At 37.2% G+C, this 22,150-nt stretch overlaps 2 protein-coding genes across 9 annotated transcripts in view; one reads left to right on the top strand and one right to left on the bottom strand.

Annotated features, from left to right (window-relative positions):
* IRAG2 (inositol 1,4,5-triphosphate receptor associated 2) overlaps nt 1–21,485 on the top strand; it is a 102,169-nt gene extending 80,684 nt beyond the window's left edge. For all 6 annotated transcript variants that reach the window (XM_055396561.2, XM_088837268.1, XM_088837269.1 and 3 more), the window contains 11 exons: nt 2,729–2,783; nt 2,869–2,896; nt 3,157–3,297; nt 6,208–6,342; nt 13,645–13,792; nt 14,701–14,744; nt 16,543–16,605; nt 16,718–16,767; nt 17,065–17,166; nt 19,092–19,199; nt 20,970–21,485. In XM_055396561.2, coding sequence (XP_055252536.2) covers nt 2,729–2,783; nt 2,869–2,896; nt 3,157–3,297; nt 6,208–6,342; nt 13,645–13,792; nt 14,701–14,744; nt 16,543–16,605; nt 16,718–16,767; nt 17,065–17,166; nt 19,092–19,199; nt 20,970–21,213 — 1,118 coding nt within the window. In that variant the 3' untranslated portion in view covers nt 21,214–21,485. The remainder of the gene's footprint in view (nt 1–2,728; nt 2,784–2,868; nt 2,897–3,156; nt 3,298–6,207; nt 6,343–13,644; nt 13,793–14,700; nt 14,745–16,542; nt 16,606–16,717; nt 16,768–17,064; nt 17,167–19,091; nt 19,200–20,969) is intronic.
* Nucleotides 21,486–21,514: 29 nt separating this feature from the next.
* DNAI7 (dynein axonemal intermediate chain 7) overlaps nt 21,515–22,150 on the bottom strand; it is an 88,913-nt gene continuing 88,277 nt past the window's right edge. For all 3 annotated transcript variants that reach the window (XM_055396564.2, XM_055396563.2, XM_088837273.1), the window contains one exon: nt 21,515–21,976. In XM_055396564.2, the coding sequence (XP_055252539.2) occupies nt 21,698–21,976 (279 nt within the window). In that variant the 3' untranslated portion in view covers nt 21,515–21,697. The remainder of the gene's footprint in view (nt 21,977–22,150) is intronic.

The raw sequence follows: 22,150 nt of genomic DNA, 5'->3' as shown, positions 1-22,150 counted from the left end.
CCAGTGCAGGGGGCCTGGGTTCAATTCCTGGTCAAGAAACTAGATCCCATATGGCACAGCTAAGAGTTTACATGCCTCAACTAAACATACTGCATGCCTTAAGGAAGATCGAAGATCCTGTATGCCACAACTAATACCCCGTGTAGCCAAATAAATAAATATTTTAAAAAATGCCGATGTTAGTAGTGAATTCTCAGCAGCTCTAATCTCTTTTTTATTGTCCCATTTAAAAGCAAGTAAACCAGTATTTAAAGGATGAGTGTTAATTTGCTTCTCTCCCCATTTTTCTATTAGGATGGAATAGTGGATTGAGTTCCGCCTTTGGAAATCAAACACTATGCTCAGTCACTCTGTTACTTGCTGTGACTTTGGAAAGTTGTTTAACCCGAGTCTTAATTTCCTCATTTGCAAAGTGGAAATGATGAGTAAAAAACAATGTGGTGGTGGTTTAGTCGGTAAGTCGTGTCCAACTCTTGCAGTCCCATGGACTGTAGCCCACCAGGCTCCTCTGTCCATGGGGTTTTCCAGGCAAGAATGCTGGAGTGGTTTGCCATTTCCCTGATAGCTCAGTTGGTATAGAATCTGCCTGCAATGCAGGAGACCCCTGTTTGATTCCTGGGTCAGGAAGATCCTCTTTAGAAGAGATAGGCTACCCACTCCAGTATTCTTGGGCTTCCCTGGTGGCTCAGCTGGTAAAGAATCTGCCTGCAATGAGGCAGACCTGGGGTCAATCCCTGGGTTGAGAAGTTACCCTGGAAAAGGGAATAACTACCCACTCCAGTATTCTGGCCTGGAGAATTCCATGGACAGTATAGTCCATGGGGTCACAAAGAGTTGGAAATGACTGAGCGACTTTCACTTTCACTTAAAAAAAAATCATTGTACCCTTTAGGAATAGACTGTGTTAAGTACTAGGCAAAATTCTTTATGTGCATAGTTCCATTTAGTCCTCCCCAATGCCTGTTTGAAATAGGTAAGCTGTGATTCAGTTTCATAGCCTATAAACTGTAGGTAAGAAGCAAACCTACCACAGAAGACTGGCTGTGAGGATTGAGTAAATGATGTAAAAAGCACTTAGAAAAGTGCCTGATGAAAGTTCTCATAAAAACTACTATAGAAAAATAGAAAAATCATCCTTATTTTGTGGATGGTTTGATGAAGTTGTGACTACTTGTTCCAAGTAACTTAGTTATAAGGATCAAAGTGGTTGACTGAAAAAAAAAAAAAGCACAAACTAAACTTTGAGAATTACATTTTATCTGGTAGATTTATTAGGGACTTAAGCCTGGGATATAGCTTCTCAGCTCTGAGGAACTGCTCCAAAGAGGTAAAGGAAGAGACAGGATATATAGGAGTTTTGCCAAAAAACAAAACAACAAAAAACCACTAGGCTATCCAACATCGAAAGACTACTGCTAGTTATAAAAAACCCAGACATCTCAAGTTAATGAATGTAGCACTCTTCAAGAGTCTGGACTTATTACAATCATTCCTTTGATCTGCACCTTAACTGTCTAGGGCCAATATCCTCCTTTTCTCCTTCTTAAATCCCTGATGGCTTGATGGCAACAACATCTTTTGTTTACTGAAATGACAGGTGACATTCTTTGTCCACAAAAGCTAGGATTTAAACTAGGTTTTTTCAACTCTAAACCTGACGCTGTTAATAACGAATATTGTGTTCTTTGCAAAATAGTGAAGAGTATCATTAATATGTGTAAAGAGTCTTGTTCTGGGACTGGCCTATAGTTAAACCTGTGGGAAATGATTGGGATATCATATTTATACTGGCCACTTGATGCAAAGAGCTGACTCATTGGAAAAGTCCTGATGCTGGGAAAGATTGAAGGAAAGAGGAGAATGGGGTGACAGAGGATGAGATGGTTAGATAGCATCATTGACTCAGTGGACATGAGTTTGAGCAAACTCAAGGAGATAGTGAAGGATAGGGAAGCCTGGAGTGCTGCAGTCCATGGGGTTGCAACGAGTCAGATATGACTTAGCCACTGAACAACAACAACAGTCATGTTTATTCTTGCTGTTATTATTACTATTATTATTATTATACTATTAATATTATTACTACTACTAGAATCATTACTCTTCTTGTTGTTTCTGCTTTTAAACCCTTGATCTGTAGGAGGACCAGGGTACCAGAGGAAGTTATGCATTTAACCATGGAATCAAATTAAATAAACATTCAAATACAGGAAAAACAAACTGCTGTCCCTTGACTCTGAGACATCTTCAGGTTTCAAAGACTATTCACATGCTGAAATTTGAACCAACAATTTTAACATCATCATAATCCCCAAAGCATAACGTAGCACAACATTATCTTATATTAATATTTAAGCAGATGTATTATTAGCTGAGGGACATCCCAGGTGGCTCAGTGGTAAAGGATCTGCCTTCCAATGCAAGAGACAAAGGTTTAATCCCTGGTTGGCAAGATCCCCTGAAGGAGGAAATGTCTACCCACTCCAGTATTCTTGCCTGGAGAGTCCCATGGACAGAGAAGACGGGTGGGCTGCAGTCCATGGGATCACAGAGTCAGACATGACTGAGTGACTGAGCATGCACACATGCATTATTAGCTGGCAAGCTTCTCAGACATGTGTCAATGAAATGCCTTTGTTTATTGGAGCAAGGACATAACAACATTTGGTTGAATGTGCCCTTAGCTGTTAATCCTTTTTAACCAAAACTATTCTATTGTCTTTAATAGGTGCTGCTCTTTCTTCTCTTCCTGTGAAGTCGGTTAACTTTAGACAAAGCGACAAGTAAGTTCTTCCTCTTACAGCGTGCTCACATTTTTTGCATTTCTGTTGAACTATGTTTGAATAAGTTCTTTCTCTTATTCTGTAGCACTTCTGCTAATGAGAAGGAGGTAGAGGTAAGTTTCAAGCAAATATTCCTTTCTTCAATAAAAATGTTTCAGAATCACTTGCCTACAGTCCCTGTATGCTTTTTCATAAGCTGTCCTACCTGTGTTGTCTTTTGGCTTGGCCATGACAAAGTACAGGTAAAGCTCACACATGCCAGCATTATGTCACTGGGAGGAGAAAGCTATGCTTCAGTGTAATTTGGTATTAAGCTGACATATTTGACTACGTCCAACATTCTCCCCTCACCTTCACATTATTTTGACAATAGGCCGAATTTCTCAGATTATCTTTGGGATTTAAATGCGACTGGTTCACCTTGGAGAAAAGAGTGAAGCTTGAAGAAAGATCCCGTGACTTGGCCGAAGAAAATTTGAAGAAAGAAATCACTAACTGTTTAAAACTGTTAGAGGTAAGAGCCCTAACATTTGGGAACTATAGGTTTGTTATATTATTAATAAAGTTTTCAAAACTACATGAGTTTATTTGTATAACTAAAACTGTCACCAGGTACCAAACCCTGCCTGACTCAAATGTGAATTAATAGGAGGTAAGAAGTCAGGACGGAGAAGGCAATGGCAAGCCACTCCAGTACTCTTGCCTAGAAAATCCCATGAACGGAGGAGCCTGGTAGGCTGCAGTCCATGGGGTCGCTAAGGGTCGGACACGACTGAGCGACTTCACTTTCACTTTTCACTTTCACACATTGGAGAAGGAAATGGCAACCCGCTCCAGTGTTCTTGCCTGGAGAATCCCAGGGACGGGGGAGCCTGGTGGGCTTCCGTCTATGGGGTCACACAGAGTCGGACACGACTGAAGTGACTTAGCAGCAGCAGCAGCAGCAGCAAGAAGTCAGGATCAAGCTAAGATAAAAGGTTCACCAATAGAAGGATGTAAGCAGTAAAACAAACAAATATGCTTTAAAGCGGTTATGTGAATCTTCTGCCATCTCTCTAGATCTTCAAATAGATTTCAGGTAGAAGAATAAGCAGAAAACAATTTTAAGCTTCAAAGAAGATAATCCAAAGACCATTTCCATTTAATTAACTGAGAAAAGAGGATGGTGACTGATTTCAGTCTTGTTAGATAATGGGCCGACCCTTCTGGAAGGTATACAGAAATGTAATAGCTACTATTCTATTTTGTGAAGTCATCATAAATATACAGATGGGTTGGAAAATTAAAATGGCTAGTTTTTGAAAAAGAAAATAAAAGTAAAGAAACCATGTTTTTATTGTGGTTTGAAAAACACATAATGTAAAATTTACCATAATAACAATTTTAAGTGTACATTAGTAGTGTTGAGTATATTCACATTGTTATGAAACGGAGCTTCAGAACTTGCTCATCTTGCTTACTAAACTCTATGTCCATTAAACTAGTCCCCCTTTCCCCTTCTCTCAGCCCCTGGTGATTACCGTTCTATTTTCCGTTTCTGTGAATCTGACTACTTTAGATAGCTTATGTAAGTGGAATCATACAGTATTTGTCTTTTTGTAACTGGCTTATTTTTCTTAACATAATGTCTTCAGAGTTCATCCATGTTGTAGCATGTGGCAGGATTTCCTTCCTTTAAAGCTGAATAAAATATTCCATTGTATGCATAGACCACATTTGTTTATCCATTCGTTTATTGATGGACATTTGAGTTGCTTGCACCTCTTGACTGCTGTGAACATTGAACATTTTTGCTATGAATATTGGTGTGCAAATATCTCTTCAAGACTCTGCTTTCAATTCCTTTAGAAATATGCCCAGATGTTGGATTGCTGGATCATATAGAGTTCTATTTCTTAAGTTTTTGAGGAGCCACCATACTATTTTGCACAGCAGTCACGCCATTTTACAGTCCTTACTAACAATGTACCAAGGTTCCAATTTCTCTGTATCTTGGTCAACATGTTATTTTCTGATTTCTGATAGTAGCTATTCTAATAGGTGCAAGGTAATATCTCATTGTGGTTTTGACTTGCATTTCTGATGATTAGTATTTGAAGCATCTTTCATATGCTTACTGGCCATTTCTGTATCATCTTTGGAGCATGTCTAGTCAAGTCCTTTGCCAAAATTAAAGAAATAGATATGATTTGCAAATATTTTCTCCCATTTAATGGATTGCCTCTTCATTCTGTTGATTATGTCCTTTGATGCACAGAAGTTTGTAAGTCTGATGTAGTGCTCTTTGTCTACTTTTGCTTTTGTTGTCTATGCTTTTGGCATCATATTCAAGAAATCATTGCCAATTCCATCGTCAGGAAGCTTTTCCGCTATGGTTTACTTCTAGAGTTATCTTCTAGTGTTATATAGTTTGAGGTCTTCAATCCATTTTGGATTGATTTTTGTATATAGTGTAAAATAAGAGTCCAACTTTACTGTTTTGCACTTTTCCAGCATCATTTATTAAAGAGACTATTCTTTCTCCATTTTGTAGTCTTGGCACCCTTGTCAAAGATCATTTGACCATATGACCATTTGACCATATTTCTGGGCCTGCTATTCTGTTCTATTGGTCTGTCTTTATGCCAATACCATACTGTTTTGGTTACTGTAGCTTTGTAATGTGCTTTGAAACCAAGACATGGGGTGCCTTTAGCTTTGTACTTTTGTTTTCAAAATTGTTTTGCTCTTAAGAGTCCATTGAGATGCCATATGAATTTCAGGATGAATTTTTCTGTTTCTGCAAAAAAAAAAAATCCACTGGAATTTTGATAGAGATTATATTGATTTGTTAATTGATTTGACTAGTATGGACAGTGAGACAAATGGCTTTCCATCAGGAAAGCCTTAGGAAAGCCATCATCTTAGATCAATGTCATAGGTTTGAGATAAATATTCATAAGGCAATAAAGGCCTACTTACCTAACCAGCCTAGGCTTACCTTGTCATCAATGGAAGAGCAAATATAGTGGTCAGAGTCAAATATAATTTGAGTATATTTTTACTACTTTTCTTAAAAGTTCAAAATATGTTCTTCATATAGTGCATTCATTTATAGGAATAATTTCTTCACCACTGCCAATTAATTATATCCCATCCCATTAATTGTAGAAGAAAAATATAAGCACACATGAAGGAGTGGCAAATTTGGAAAGTTAAAGTGAAAGAGATCAAAATTGTATAACAGATTTTATGAACACCTCCATAGGTCTACTTGATAGCCAACAAAGATCATATTTCAGTAGCATTCATTATTTGTCTTTACTGCTGCTTTTCACCTTCTACAGAGATAATAGAGTCATCTGCATTTACAACACAGTCAGTATTAGAATCACATGCTGAATACTTGGGTTTGGTACTTTCTAATACTTTACTTTCTGTGCAGTCTTTAACATCTCTTTGTGAAGATGACAGCCAGGCCCAGGAAATCATTAAGAAGCTGGAGAAGAGTATAACGTTCCTCGGCCAGTGCACAACACGAGTGGCCAGTAGGGCTGAGATGTTGGGAGCCATTAATCAGGTAATTTGTCTCCATTTCTCTAGTTACAATGAAATTACTGAAAGGATTTATTATCTGTAACATTATGGATTGTATTTCTAGGAAAGTACTCTATTTGATCATTTCAGAATATTTTTGGTATTTTGTGCTTTTAAACAATGCAGCAATAAAGATCCTTGTTTATCGATCTTCTCATACTTATTCAGAGAGCAGTAGATTTTTTTTTTCAAAATTTCTTTGTGGGAAATTCTGGGGAAGATTTTAAGTTTTTGAATCTATACCTAAACAGATGTGTTATATTCATATCTCTAAATAATATGTCTATACTAACTCTTAGTGATTTATTTACAGTTTTAGATATTTGTTTCCTACTATGAAGATGAATATTTAGTTCTTTTATCAATCTCTCCTCCCTCACACCTAAAGTGTCTTTCACTTTATTGTTGATCTCTCTTCTTTCCTGACCAAGCTTAAATGCCATGGTCAAACACTGTATTCACTCTCTTGCATGAACTCTCGACACTTTTACCTCTCTCGTTTTATTCATTTAGAAAATCTACAATCTTGTTTAATACACTTCTTTACCTGCTCATGCCTGCATAGCTGGAAAACTTCACACCCTTATACTGACTGAGTTCTCTTGAAATTCATCACAAATCTTAAGTGGTCCTTGGGGCTTCCCATCATTCATACTCTTTCTCTTCTATACACTAATTTCATAGTTTCCCTTTCCCCTGAAACCCCTATCCTGTCCTCTCCTAACTTCTCTATCAAATGATGTCTTTGCTTCCTAATTCAATAGGAAATTTGAGGCAGTCAGAAGGAATCAAGTAAAAGTTTTGAACCTACAAGCATCTAAACACTCAACATTGCCTTCCTTCCTAGTACCAAAGATGAGTTTTATCCTATCCAAGGCTAACCATCCCACCTCTATGCAAGAGCCCATCCCTTTCAGTTTGCTCAGAACCTGGGCCTCAATTCTCCCTGCAGTCTTTCCTCTCCAGTTTTTCCCCCACTCTATTGAATCATTCTCATCAGCACACAAATACTTAAATACTTTTGTTTTTAAGACAGGAAAAATAGCACAAAGCAAACACAAAAACTCTTTTACTCTTTCTCCTTTGGTTACCACCCTGTTTGTCTGTTCCCATTTTTAGCAAATTTCCTCAGTAGAACTGAACTCACTGTTTCCAATTTCTCTCCTCCCATCATCTCTGAAATTTACTCTAGTCAGCCTTAACCTACTCTCTTTTCTTAAACTGTCTGCTGTATGCAACGTGGCTAAGCTCTTCCTCCTCCTGGAAACAGTCTTGACAGTTGGTTTCCAGGTACCACATCCCCTGTTTTTTTTTCTCTACATCATGAATCATCATGGATACTTCCAGGCTCCTTTATGGGTCCCACCCTTTCTCCCAGCCTTATTAATCTTGATGGACCCCATGGCTTTACCTTTGCACGTCTGATCTCCATCATCACTCAATCCTGGTACTATCCCATCTAGTCAACTGATGACTCCCCAGTTCACACATTTATCCTAAACATCTGCCATGAGTTTTAGACTAGAATCTGCTACTGTCGACAAAGCACTTCCACTTGGAAGTTTGACAGACAACATGTCCAAAAAGAAATTGCTGATGGAAGGGAAGAAAATATATGAAGATCATATATCTAATAAGGGTCTAGTTTCCAGAATATGGGCTTCCCTGATAGCTCAGTTGGTAAAGAATCTGCCTGCAAAGCAGAAGACCCTGGTTCAATTCCTGGGTCGGGAAGATCTGCTGGAGAAAGGATAAGCTACCCATTCCAGTATTCTTGGGCTTCCCTTGTGGCTCAGCTGGTAAAGAATCTGCCTGCAATGTGGGACACCTGGGTTCTATCCCTGGGTTGGGAAGATACCCTGGAGAAGGGAAAGGCTATCCACTCCAGTATTCTGGCCTGGAAAATTCCATGAACAGAAGAGCCTGGCAGGCTACAGTCCATGGGGATGCAAAAAGTTGTACATGACTGAGACTGAGCATACATGCACATACATCCAGAATATGTAAAGAATGCTTGCAACTTAACAACAGAAAGATAAGCAATCCAATTAAAAAGTGCAAATAAGACTTGAATAGACATTTCCTGAAAGAAGTTATACAAATGGCCAGTAAGCACATGGGGTACTGCTAAGTGACTTCAATTGTATCCAACTCTGTGCGACCCCATAGATGGCAGCCCACCAGGCTCCCCTGTCCCTGGGATTCTCCAGGCAAGAACACTGGAGTGGGTTGCCATTTCTTTCTCCAATGCATGAAAGTGAAAAGTGAAAGTGAAGTTGCTCAGTTGTATCTGACTCTTAGCGACCCCATGGACTGTAGCCTACCAGGCTCCTCCGTCTATGGGATTTTCCAGGCAAGAGTACTGGAGTGGGGTGCCATTGCCTTCTCCATAAGCACATGAGAAGATACTTGTCAGAGAATTGAAAATCAAAGCCATAATGATACACCACTTAACACCTACTAGTATAGCTATGAAAGGATAAAGAAAGGAAGGAAGAAGGAAAATAACTAGTGTTGACAAGGATGTGGAGAAATTACAATATTATTTTTTTATTGGAGGAAAGTTGCTTTACAATGTTGTGTTGTTTCTGCAGTATTATTGTTGTATTATTAATATAATATTTAGCCACTAAAAGGAATGTTTATACATACATGCTACAATGTAGCTGAATCTGGAAAATGTTATGCAAATTATAGATGCTAGACACAAAGGTCACATGTGTGTGACTGTGTTTATATATAGTATCTAGAGTGGATAAATCTTTAGGGAAAGGTAGAAGATTGGTGTTTGCTAGCTTCTAGGGGAAGAGGGTGAGTAGGAAGTAACTGCTTCATAAGTATGAGGTTTTATTTTGGGTTGATGAAAATGTTTAGGGACTAGATAGAAGTGGTGTTTGTATAACATTGTGAATGTACTAAATGTCACTAAATTGTTCACTTTAAAATAGTAAATTTTATATTGTGAATTATATACTAGTATAAAAAAAGAAAAAATACAATAAATATATATTTTGTCAGGTTCCAATTCAAATAAAACTGTAAATAGATTGTTTTTGAGACAGTTGGGGAAATTTGAATATGAATTAGATGATATTAAGGTGTTTATGTTGTTAAATGTGATCATGGTATTATTATTTAAGGAAATATACTCCCATCTTTTCGATATTTATTAAAATGTTTAAGAGTTAAATAATATGATGTCTGTCACCTGTACTTAAAAAAGTAGCATTAACACTTTAAGATGAAACTTATATGCCAAAATGTTGACAGTTCTTGAAACTTATTGATGGATATTTGTGGATTTATTGTGTACTTTTTGTGTCTGTGGAAATTATCATAATAAAACAATTTTAATTTTTAAAAAGTATACAAATATTATATCTATATTATCTGTAAATATTATGCCCATGTAAGTTCTATTCATAGCAGATACAAGTAATCTTTTACAATGACTTTTCCTTCTTTGCACAATGTTTATGTTCTTTGTGGAGTTAATAATTTTACTTTGCCATGATTGTTATGCTTAGTTTTCTATTTATTTATCTCCAATTTATTCTCAACCTCTCCATGGAGTCTAGATTTCACAATAGATACACATTCATCAGGTATTCTGTCAATTTTTTCTTTGAGTTGTTGCTTCCAGAGACTTTTGACCTGTCAGTTTTAACTGGCGGTGTGTGTGTGTGTGTGTGTGTGTGTGTGTGTGTGTGTGTGTGTGTGTGTGTGTGTGTGTGTGTGTGTGTGTGTGTGTGTGTGTGTGTGTGTGTGTGTGTGTGTGTGTGTGTGTGTGTGTGTGTGTGTGTGTGCGTGCTCAGTTGTGTCTGACTCTTTGTGACCCTGTGGACTGTAGCCCACCACAGTCCTCTGTCCATGGAATTTTCAGAATACTGGAGTGGGTTGCCATTTCCTACTCCAGGGAATCTTCCTGATCCAGGGATAAAACCTGCATCTCTTGCATCTCCTGCATTGGCAGGCAGATTCTTTACCACTGCCCCACATGGGAAACAAATTCTTAAATGAAGATTTCTTTCATTTCTCTCTTGAGTTAAACTCCATTTCCTGAATCCCATGCCTCCTTCTTTGCTGGTTTATTTTTCTTTATTTTGATGGAACATCTCACCCAGTAACTTTCCAAGAAAAAGAACGTCTGGGAGGTAAACTTTTTGAGATGTTATATAACTGAAAATTCAGTCTTTATTCTTATGCATCTTTACACTAGCTGCGTAAAGGATTTTAGGTTAGAAATCATTTCCTTTAAAATTTTTCTTGTACTGCCTCATTTTCTTCTTAGCTTCTGGTGTCGGTATCAAATTTTGATGCCATTCTGACTCTTGAGCTTTTGTTTATAACATATTTTTACTTTCTGAAGCTTTTAGAATATTCTCTTACCCGTACTGTCCTTCCCTGGCATGGGTTTATTTTCAACCACTGTTTTAGGTCCTGAGTGGACATAAATTGACAAGTTATTCCTTGAGTTCAGAAATTTTCTTGAACTATTTCCTTTTCTACACCTTGTGGACTTTTTCTACATTTTCTATACTTGCATTCTTATTTTTTTGGCTGTTGGATCTCCTCAACTAGTCCTTTCCCTTCTCTTTTCTACCTTTTAGTCTTTTTGCTCTAGTTTCAGAGAAGTTTCCTCAACTTTATCTCGAGACTCTTCTCTTGAGTTATGTATTTTTGTCATATTTCTAACCTCCAGACTTTTAAAATTCTAAGATCCTAACTTTTTCATATCTTGTTCCTATTTCACAAATGTAATGCTTATTCTTCTTTGAAGATATTAATAGCTTCCTTGAAGTTTTTTCTGTAGTTTATTTCTTTCAGCTTGTTTTTTCCCCCTGTATTTTTATTTTCTTTTCTCAGGTTAGAGGCTTGCCTCTAACTAGTGATGACCCATTAACTAGTCCCATTAACTGATTGGGAACTCGGAATGTGTTAGGTGGGGAAGCCTTTTCCTGGCTCTGAGTTTCACACCAGCTAGGAGGTTTCACTAGAATCCTCTTAATGCCAATAATTTTAAGACTTTCATCCTGTAGTGTTAAGATTCCTCAAAGAAAATTCCAGCTACCTATCTTGAGAGTATAATCCTGGCTACCAGTGTTTGGTAGTTAGAAGAAGAAGGCTTTGTATCTCAATATTCAACATGTATCAGCAACAACCACAGGAGTGGAAAAGGTCAGTTTTCCTTCCAATCCCAAAGAAGGTCGATGCCAAAAAATCTTCAAACTATTGTACAATTGTGCTCCTTTCACATGCTAATAAGATTATGCTCAAAATTCTTCAAGTTCGGTTTCAGCAGTATGTGAAGGAGAACTTCCAGTTGTACAAGCTGGGTTAGAAAAGGCAGAGGAACCAGAGATCAAATCGCTGACATTCATTGGATCATGCAGAAAGTACGGGAATTCCATAAAAACATCTACTTCTGCTTCATTGACTATGCTAAAGCCTTTGACTGTGTGGATCACAACAAATTGTGGAAAATTTTTAAAGACATGAGAGTACCAGATCACCTTATCTGTCTCCTGAGAAACCTGTATGTAGGTCAAGAAGTGGCAGTTAGAACTGGACATGGAGCAACTGACTTGTTCAAAATTAGGAAAGGTGTATGACAAGGCTGTTGTCACCCTACTTATTTAACTTATATGCAGAGTACATCAAGCGAAGTTGCTGGGCTGGATGAGTCACAAGCTGGAATCAAGATTTCCGGGAGAAATATCAACAACCCCAAATATGCAGATGATACCACTCTAATGGCAAAAAGTGAAGAGGAACAAAAGAGCTTCTTGATGAGGGTGAAAGAGGAGAATGAAAAGGCTTACTTGAAACTCAACCTGAAAAAAAGTAAAATCATGGCATCTGGTCCCATCACTTCATAGCAAATAGATGGGGAAAAAGTGGAAGCAGAGATAAAATTTATTTTCCTGGGCTTCCGAATCACTGCCAACAGTGACTGTAGCCATGAAATTAAGACACTTGCTCATTGGAAGGAAAGCTATGACAGACTTAGATAGTATATAAAAAAGCAGACATCCCTTTGGTGACCAAGGTCTGTATAGTCAAAGCTATGGTTTTTCCAGTAGTCATGTGTGGATGTGAGAGTTGGACCATAAATAAGGCTGAGTGCCGAAGAATTTATTCTTTCAAACTGTGGTGCTGAAGAAGACTCTTGAGAGTCCCTTGGACAGCAAGGAGATCAAACCAATCAATCCTAAAGAAAATCAGTCCTGAATATTCATTGGAAGGACTGAGCTGAAGCTCCAATACTTCGGTCACCTGATGCGAAGCTGACTCATTGGAAAAGATCCGGATGAAGGCAAAGATTGAGGGCAGGAGGAGAAGGAGGCGACAGAGGATGAGGTGGTTAGATAGCATCACCAACTCAGTGGACATGACTTTGAGCAAACTCTGGGAGATAGTAGAGGACAGAGGAACCTGGCATGCTGCAGTCCATGGAGTCACTAAGAGTCAGACACAACTTAGGGACTGACCACCAGGGACAGACTTTTGCTTAAATCTATTTTTTTCTGTAGGATCCACTCACCATCAACCGTTACAGCTCAATTCACAGACCCTCTGTTCAAATCTCTCCAGTTATCCACCATTTTCAGTCTTTCCCCAAAATGGTAGAGGGGCTCAGCTAATCTGAGTAACAGGGGGAATCTGTGGATCTAATTGCTTTTTCAACTCTTTGTGTGTTTTACCTCCAAGTTTAATTCCAGACATACCACTAATTCTTGGGCATTTGTGGATTTCTGTGATTCAACTTCCAGACTTTTCTTCTTCTTCTTTTTTTTTTTTTTAGGGTTTGGCTTTTCAGGTCTTTGTCATTTACCACTAGTCTGTCTACTTGGCAAGTGTTCAGAATTTGCTTGCTATTCTGTCCTCTTCCATTCTGATTACCATTGTATGCCTGCCTGCTAAGTTGCTCAGTCATGTTCAACTCTTTGCGACCCTATGGACTGTGGCCCACCAGGTTCCTCTGTCCAAGGGATTCTCCAGGCAAGAATACTAGAGTGGGTTGTTGTGCCCTCCTCCAGGGACCTTCCTGACCCAGCGTCTCTTTATGTCTCCTGCATTGGCAGGCAGGTTCTTTACCACTAGCAACACCTGGGAAGCCCTTACCCTTTTATATTCATGCCTTTAAAACACAACAACAAAAAAACTTTTATCATCACTTTAGTGGGATTTATGTCTGGGATGAAGACAAATGCATGTATCTTTTAGCTGGGTATTAAGGATAGTATTTTCAATGTAAATTTGTTCTATTTTTTTTTCCTGATAGGAAAGCCGGGTTAGTAAAGCAGTTGAAGTGATGATTCAGCATGTAGAAAATCTGAAGAGGATGTATGCCAAAGAGCATGCTGAATTAGAAGAACTGAAACAGGTTCTTTTGCAAAATGAAAGGTCTTTCAACCCACTTGAAGATGAAGGTAATAAAAATTTAAGATAATAGTATCAGTTACATTTTTCTAACATTCTCCTCTTTCATTCTCTCTTACTAATTCTTATTATATACTGTCTTTAGTACAACACCCTTTATGTTAAGGCTGTATTAGAAGGATATAAAAAGGATACAATATATAAATAATATAAGAAGTAACTCATTCCTGTTATTTATATAGCCCAAAGTAAGATGTCAGCATACAAATTAGGAGACAAGTATTTTATGGTAGACACCAAAAATTCATTAAATTGTTGATATGAGAGAGTATATTTCATCCAACTCCTTGAGTTGACCCCAGTGTTGTCCTACTTAGGAACTGGCTCTTTCGCCATACATAAAACAAGGCACCATAGTATCAATGAACCACTTGTGTCAACAGTGGTTTTGTATCCCTTGAAGAAGGAATGACCATGGCTGAGTAAGCTGATGATTGTTTTGGAAAATAGTGAGTCTACTGAGACCATGGAAAGTATCTCAACAGAAGGCCTATATATACCTTGTAATAGTTTTATTTTAAATAGATAATATAAATGTTCATAAGCAGAATATTCATTTTAATGATCTATTCTCTGTTTTGTAAAAGTAATAATGTTTGATGATCTTCTGATCTATAATTTTGGGTTCATTTATTCCGCATACATTCACTTTGTGCCCCATCTGTCCTGGGCAGATTGTGGCATTGTGGACAGTGGCAGTGACACAGAGGTCTGTATTTCATTGGTTCAGATATTGTTTTGAATCATCAAATAAATGACAACTAGATATTTGCATTTTTTGGTAGTTGCTAAGGTCTTAAATAGTTTCCGACTATTACTTCTCTTTATAAAGAATTGTCCATTATGTTAATTTGCATATGTTAATTTTTAAAATATGCAAATGTGTTTTCCCTTTCAGATGACTGCCAAACTAAAAAACGTTCATCTTCTGTAAACTCTAAGGTAATTACCAATTTACTTAACTAATGTCTATCAAATGTTACAGATGAGATGATTTTAAAATACTTTTTGAAGTAGCATGGCTTTAAATGTAAATCATAAAGCAACAATGATTTTAAGTCTTATATGTTATATGCATGTGGGTGTTTATGTTTATACATATATATATACTTTTATACTTGTAATATTTGTATGTAACAAGGCTTCCCAGGTGGTGCACTTGGTAAAGAATCCACCTGCCAGTGCAGGAGACTCAAGAGACACCGGTTCCATCCCTGAAAGATCCCCTGGAGTAGGAAAATGGCAACCCACTCCAGTATTCTTGCCTGGAAAATTCCATGGACAGAGGAGCCTGGTGGATTATAGCCCATAAGGTCGCAAAGAGCCAGACACGACTGAGCATGCACACGCACTGAGTTTGCCTGCAGCGAGAAGAAAGTCAGTGTAACAATAGTTTCTCTTTCATGTGAAACCAGCATTGGGAATAAGCAGTCTAAAAGCGGCGGAGCAGCGTCACGACATCTCTAGGGCCCAGTCTCCTCCTCTCTTTCTGAAGCATCACACTCAGAGCTTTGCTTCCACCTCATGGTCTAAGATAGCTTTGTCAGCTCTGAGTAACGAGTCCTGGTCGTTACTTAATATGTTGAGCCATATCCCAAGAAAAAAGAATAAGAGAAACAGGTGTTCTCTCTCTGAAGACACTCCCTAACATTTCCTTTTTCATTTTTGCCTGGAAACAAGATGAAAACAGAGCTTTTATTCTGGAGGCTGTATGTGTAACCGAAAATCAGGAGGTCTGTTACTAAAAAAAGGAGGGAGGGTTGGAAAATGGGATATTGAAAGTCAACCAGCAGTTTTTGTCAGTTTAAAAATCAGGATTTCACAGAATTTTTGAGCAAGTGAGTTTAAAAACCATTCCATCTAAATTGATCTTTTTCACAGATGAACAAAATCACTTTCACAGAAATTATATGTTTAGTTATGATCCTGTAGTGATAGAAACATGATTAGAACCCAGATTCCTGGACCACAATTTGATTTGCTTGATGTTCAGCTAACCTATAAAATTAAATTACAGATGATGGTTTAAGAAAAGAATTCACATAAAAATTCTCATTTATTTCTTACATTTACCATATTTTTATTTCCTGTAGTCCCACTTATTTCAACTTTAAGGGTCACAAAATATGACATAACATTTTCCTGTATAAATCTCAAGGCTAAGGTATAAACAACATCCATTCATTAAAATGTCATACTTATCCTTAAATGTGTTACATGGAAAAAAGTGAAACCATGAAAAAAGAAAGCTCTTAAATAGAAGCATATCTGTCTCCTCTTGATTTGGGGAAAATTTTCCAAGCATAAAAGAAATGGCAGCAAAAGTGAGGAAGAGATGAAAAGATTTTGCTGCATTAACAATAAAAATGTTTTTTGCCAAGAAGTATCTTTAGCAAAATAAATATGGGCAAAAATCATAAACAGGTGGTTCTCAGATCAGATACATAGTTATTCAACATAGAAAAACAGTCTTCAGTGTTACTATAAACCTAAACAGAAAACCTTGTATTCCTTACTTGACTGGCAAAAATTATCCAGTGTTGGAGAAGGTGGAATATAAATTGGCAGAATATTTCTGGAAGGAAATTTGGCCATAACAAAAACCTTGAAAATATGTCTCCTGTTTAACTCAGCAATGGTCAAATACAAGGATGTGTACATACAAGAATATCCATCAGTGTTTCATACAAGGATAAAATTTTGAGAATTTTCTAAATGTACATTTCCTCCCTTTGGATAGCCATCTTCTCTTCGAAGAGTGACCATTGCCTCTTTGCCCAGAAATATTGGAAATGCAGGAATGGTAAGCAAATTCCTAAGTGTTCTTAGTCAGAAGCAAATTAATTTTCATATCACAAGAAAAAACCTTCACTAAATTTGTATTTTACTATTTCCTTAATGTCTGAACTTTAAAGTTGGCTGGGATGGAAAATAATGACCGATTCAGTAGGAGGTCAAGCAGTTGGTAAGTATAATTTTATAATGCCTCTTTGGCAACCTTATTATTTTATAATTTGGCTAAAGTAAATGTTTGAAATAAGCAATATAGTAACATTTGTTTTGTATGGAGTATAAGCATAATAGTTATAAAAATTGGCCTATGATCATAAAATTGTTTTCTTATGAGATAAGCATTACATGAATATGCTAAAGAAAAAATAAGAACATATTGCTTCTGTATTGATTTAGGTAGTGGGAAATAAATTGGTAATGGCTACACAAGTATTTGATTTGATAAGTGGCTATAATCATCTTTATTTAGGCGTATTTTGGGGTCAAAGCAGAGTGAACACCGTCCCTCATTACATCGATTTATTAGCACCTATTCCTGGGCAGATGCTGAAGAAGAAAAGTGTGAACTAAAGTAGGTGAAGCTTGATGTGTTTATTAACCTGACATGAATGGGGAATAAATAGTGGGCATCACTTTTATTCTGTGGAGTTCACTGCTGCAGCATCAAAAAGATCATTCATTATATAAGACTTTTATGAAAATAAAGCATTATGTAAATGTTACTTATGAGTACATTCACTCAGTACTGCAAGGTGTGAGGTCTTAAGTTAGAAAAGAACCTGAAATTTGCCAGATTTATGAAGGTAATCTTTTTCCTGTATAGGTATATTGTCATCAGGGGAAAGGTTCATAGAGAGCCATAGAAATAAAATGCTCATCAACTTAGATGAATTATATACAACATGTGTGTATGTACATATAGACATATATGTATATGTTTATATTTATATATATCCTATAGGCACATATGTAATATATGTGCATTACGTCTTCTCTTTAGGTAAATGAAGAGTAGGAAAAACAAAACTGTATATTGCTATCTCTATATTTAGCAAATGAAACAAATAAAACATACTTCTATAGTGAAAGATAGAAGGTAAGAGGGAGGGACATGAAGAAATGCTGCCTCTAAAATCCTTGGTGACATTTGGTCCCAGTTTCCTCCTCTGTAGAGATCTTAATGAAATGATTTTATGTTGATTGTATACATGTTCCTTGCATGCCTATTATGTTAGGCACACTACGCTCAAGCTTAAGGGATATGAAGATGAAAAAGACATCGTTCCTACCCTCAAAGCCTTTTTTCTCCCTTAAACAATCGTGGAAGCCTAATTGCATGAATTGAATTCTCTTTTATTAAAGATTTAGAGTTAACATAATGGATATTTTCTGATCTGGGTTTTAAAAAAAACCAAGAGTTTCCTTGAAAAAAATAATGTATTTTAAAATTTTTGTTTATATGGCATGATTTCTACTGAGAAATTTTTGGAAACAAAAGACTGAAACCTTTAGATTCCTATAGGAATTCTGGGTTGGGGGTCTTGTGTTCTTCAAACTAAAATCTACCACAGGCATTCCCTATAAATGTCTGACTGAGAAACAAAAACTTTGACACGCAGTTCATTTTGGCCACTGGGGGATTATGAACTTGGGCTTTCAAAATTCAAATCTAACTAGGGACTCATGAGTGGTCATGAAACATGGAACACGAACAATGAGACAGTTAAGTCTTTTTCAGGCAAAGGATTCCTCTTTAAATAATATGATTTTAATACAGTCAATCCAATTGCAACTTCTCAGTTCATTGAATACTATTGATTTTAAGTAGTTTTATACCAAACCTATCTTCATAAACACTTTTTAAATTATGAAGGTTTTTTTAAAAAGTAAGAAGAAATGACACTTTAATGCTATTCCAATTTAGTGTTGCTCAAAAAACCAACAGAGAAAAGATTAATTTTAATTAATTGTTAATACAAATGTTAAAAAATGTGGTAAAAGAATACTTACTGAGAAAAATTTTACTGTATGTTGAATTAAAAATTCACAGAAGAAGAAATAATGGCATCCACATTTGTTTTTTAAGGTGTAGTTACTTATACATACACATACATACACACACATGCATGCACATGCAAAGATGGAAAATCACAGTAATAACTGTTTAATTACAAGTGGTGAGAAAGACTAACTTACACATGTTCTTTGTAAATCTCCCCTTTTTATTTGTTCTTTGGCTAGTACCCAAACTTTCTACAACAAACATTTGCTGTTTTTCTAAATACAAAGTTACTTTAAAAAATTAAATTCCTATAAATGATTGAAAATATAAAGTTGGTGATTTGACTTTTAGAATTAGGTATTTATCAAATCTTTCTAAAGCAAAATAAATATCTGCAAGCTTCCTTAAAAAACAGTAAAACTTAGCAATATTTTTTAAAATAATTATAGAACATTATCCATACTTTAATACTTAGAAACAATACTTATTTACAGAACTAAAGATGACTTAGAACCACCTGAAGAAGAAACAGTAGAAAAGACAAGAAAGCCAAGTCTTTCTGAAAAGAAAACTAATCCATCAAAATGGAATGTCTCTTCAATGTAAGTTATTTACTTGCTAAATGGTTATCATTTTGGTGGAATGGGGAAAGGTAAGGCAGGGTTAGAAGTAGTAATCTTTTTTTTATTTTTGCCTTTTAAAAATGTGTTTATTTTTGGTTGCACTGGGTCTTCATCGCTGTGTGCAGGCTTTCTCTAGGTGTGGCAATTGGGGCCACTTTTCATTGCACTGCACGGGCTTCTCACTGCAGTGCTTCTCTTGTTGTGGAACACGGCCTCTAGGTACACAGGCTTCAGTAGTTGAGGCTCGTGGGCTCTAGAGCACAGGTTCCGTAGTTGTGGTGCTTAGTTGCTCCACGGCATGTGGAATCTTCCAGGACCAGGGATCAAATCCGTGATCCCTGAATTGGCAGGTGGATTCTTTCCCACTTTCCCACCAGGGAAGTCTAGCAGCATTAATCTTAATCAAATTACTTTACTAAAAGATCTTTGAAAATGTTAAATTTAAGATGAATAATAACAAACTCCATATGGTCTATAAGAATTATTCCTGAACCTATGAGCTATAGGAGGCAGGGGAGTTCACAGTGTAAAGAACTTGGCCTTGGGACCAGATGATCGAATTAGCTCCCTAACTAGCTGTGTGACCTGGACAAGTTCATCCATTTTTGACCATCAACTTCTTCATCTATAAAGTAGGAATAATAATAGTACTTATGTCATTGTTTCGCTATCATGATTAAATGAATTAGCACATGTAAAATGTTTAGTACAGTACCTAACACATAGTTAACTATTTTCAAAGACTTATGTGATGCTGTAATAAGCTTTTTTGGTGGATGTTTCTAAAAGGAAGAGTTTACATTTCAATACACCAAAAGTCCAGGGTATGATAAGGAATAAGTGACATGCTCATAAGTACATACACATAAATCATGCTCAACCCGATAAATAACACTGTTGTTTCTACCATAGGAATATAAATTGCCTTACCTGACTTAAAGAATGAAATTAGTTCTCAAATGTACTTGTTAGGAGTTAGTTCAGTTCAGTTCAGTCGCTCAGTCATGTCCGACTCTTTGCGACCGCATGAACTGAAGCATGCCAGGCCTCCCTGGCATCACCAACTCCTGGAGCCCACCCAAACCCATGTCCATCGAGTCAGTGATGCCAGCCAACCATCTCATCCTCTGTCATCCTTTCTCCTCCTGCCCTCAATCTTTCCCAGCATCAGGGTCTTTTCAAATGAGTCAGCTCTTCTCTTCAGATGGCCAAAGTATTGGAGTTTCAGCTTCAACATCAGTCCTTCCAATGAACACCCAGGACTGATCTCCTTTAGGATGGACTGGCTGGATCTCCTTGCAGTCCAAGGGACTGTCAAGAGTTTTCTCCAATACCACTAAATCACATAATTTTCAGATTTTTATCTTAGCACCTCATTTCTTCAATTCTAAAAAAGTATAAGGGATAGCAGGGCCAAGCCCAAGACAACAGATGACATTGTGTAGCTTATTAAAAGGAGGCATCAGTGGGAAAGAATATGCTTGCCAATGCAGGAGATGTGGATTCGATCACTACGTCAGGAAGATCCCCTGGAGTAGGAAATGGCAACCGACTCCAGTATTCCTGCCTGGAGGAGCCTGGTGGGCTATTGTCTGTGGGTTGCAGGGAGTCAAAAATGACTGAGCACACGTGTACATTGGTGGAATTATGCAGGGCAGATACACGACTTGATTATTGTTGGCAAAAGGAATGTTTCTTGTATATAGAAGATTGTGATTACTGCATACTGATTTTGTGTTTTTGTTGTAGTTATGACACATTAGCTTCCTGGGCAACAAACCTCAAGACTTCCATCAGAGAGGCCAACAAGGCACTCTGGCTTTCTGTGGCATTCATTGTACTGTTTGCAGCGTTGATGAGCTTCTTCACAGGCCGATTTTTCCAGAAGCCTGTGGACGCTGCCCCTACACAGGATGGGGACCCATGGATGTCTCTAGAATACATCTTGTGGCCATTCACCAGACTCCGACACAATGGGCCACCGCCAGTGTGACTGCAGCACATCCTAATGTGTGTATCTTGATTTTTAAAGTTTCAGTATCTGAACTTTGTACATTAGTAACTTTTAGCTGGGAAATTATAGAATGGAACCAGAGGTTCTCAGAATGACTGTAAGCTATTTTATATTCCCTCTTTTTGTGATTACCTTCCTAACTAAAATGCAGTGGGGAGGAAGCCTGCTTATATGGTTTTTTAATGAGCTCTCTGAGGAGGAGATATTATTGTTTGTTAAAATTTATTGAAATAAAGAACCATTCAAATCTATGAACAGTGAACATTGGAAGTCTCAGTAGGCCAAGTACAAGAGAAAAAAAAACCTAATTCTTAAAAAATAAAATTTGAGGATAAAAATGCTGATTAGATCATTTGAACAGCCTGTTTGAAATATATTCACTCATTACACTTTATTGAAGAAATATCTGATGTTTCTCCAAGTTGCTTAATTCTTCATACCGGATAAAATTTATCCCTGGGATTTAAGAATAGCTGAGTAACCTGGTTGAGAGTAGCATGTGGCACACAGAGTCAACAAACTGGCAGTTGGAATGCCTGACTTCCCTCATTGCTTCCTGAGAAGCAAAATCCTTAACCATGTGATACAAAGTGGAATGAAATTCAGTTTCTTCTTTAAGGACTTCAGAAAATGCATCACTGGATTCATTGATCTTGAGACTTTGTGCCCTGTCACCACTAAACATTAAAAGGGTCCAGTTAGGATTCTGAATGGGTTCTTCTTTAAGAAGGTGTTCCCGCACCTTAAAAAAAAAAAAATTAGAGAAATTTGTTAACAGTTCCTCTTTTATTAGGTATTTTGACAGTTGAGTATGTTACTCTGTTTGTTGTTGTTGTTCAGTGGCTAAGTCATGTCCAGCTATTCATAACCCAGTAACTCCAGCACACCAGGCTTCCCTGTCCTTCACTATCCCCTG

Source organism: Moschus berezovskii, chromosome 6 (genome assembly GCF_049115385.1).
Source record: "Moschus berezovskii isolate FMDL1 chromosome 6, NW_MosBer_1.0, whole genome shotgun sequence".
Lineage (NCBI taxonomy): Eukaryota > Metazoa > Chordata > Mammalia > Artiodactyla > Moschidae > Moschus > Moschus berezovskii.
The sequence above is the reverse complement of the archived record's forward strand: the minus strand, read 5'-3'. Positions and strand labels throughout refer to the sequence as shown.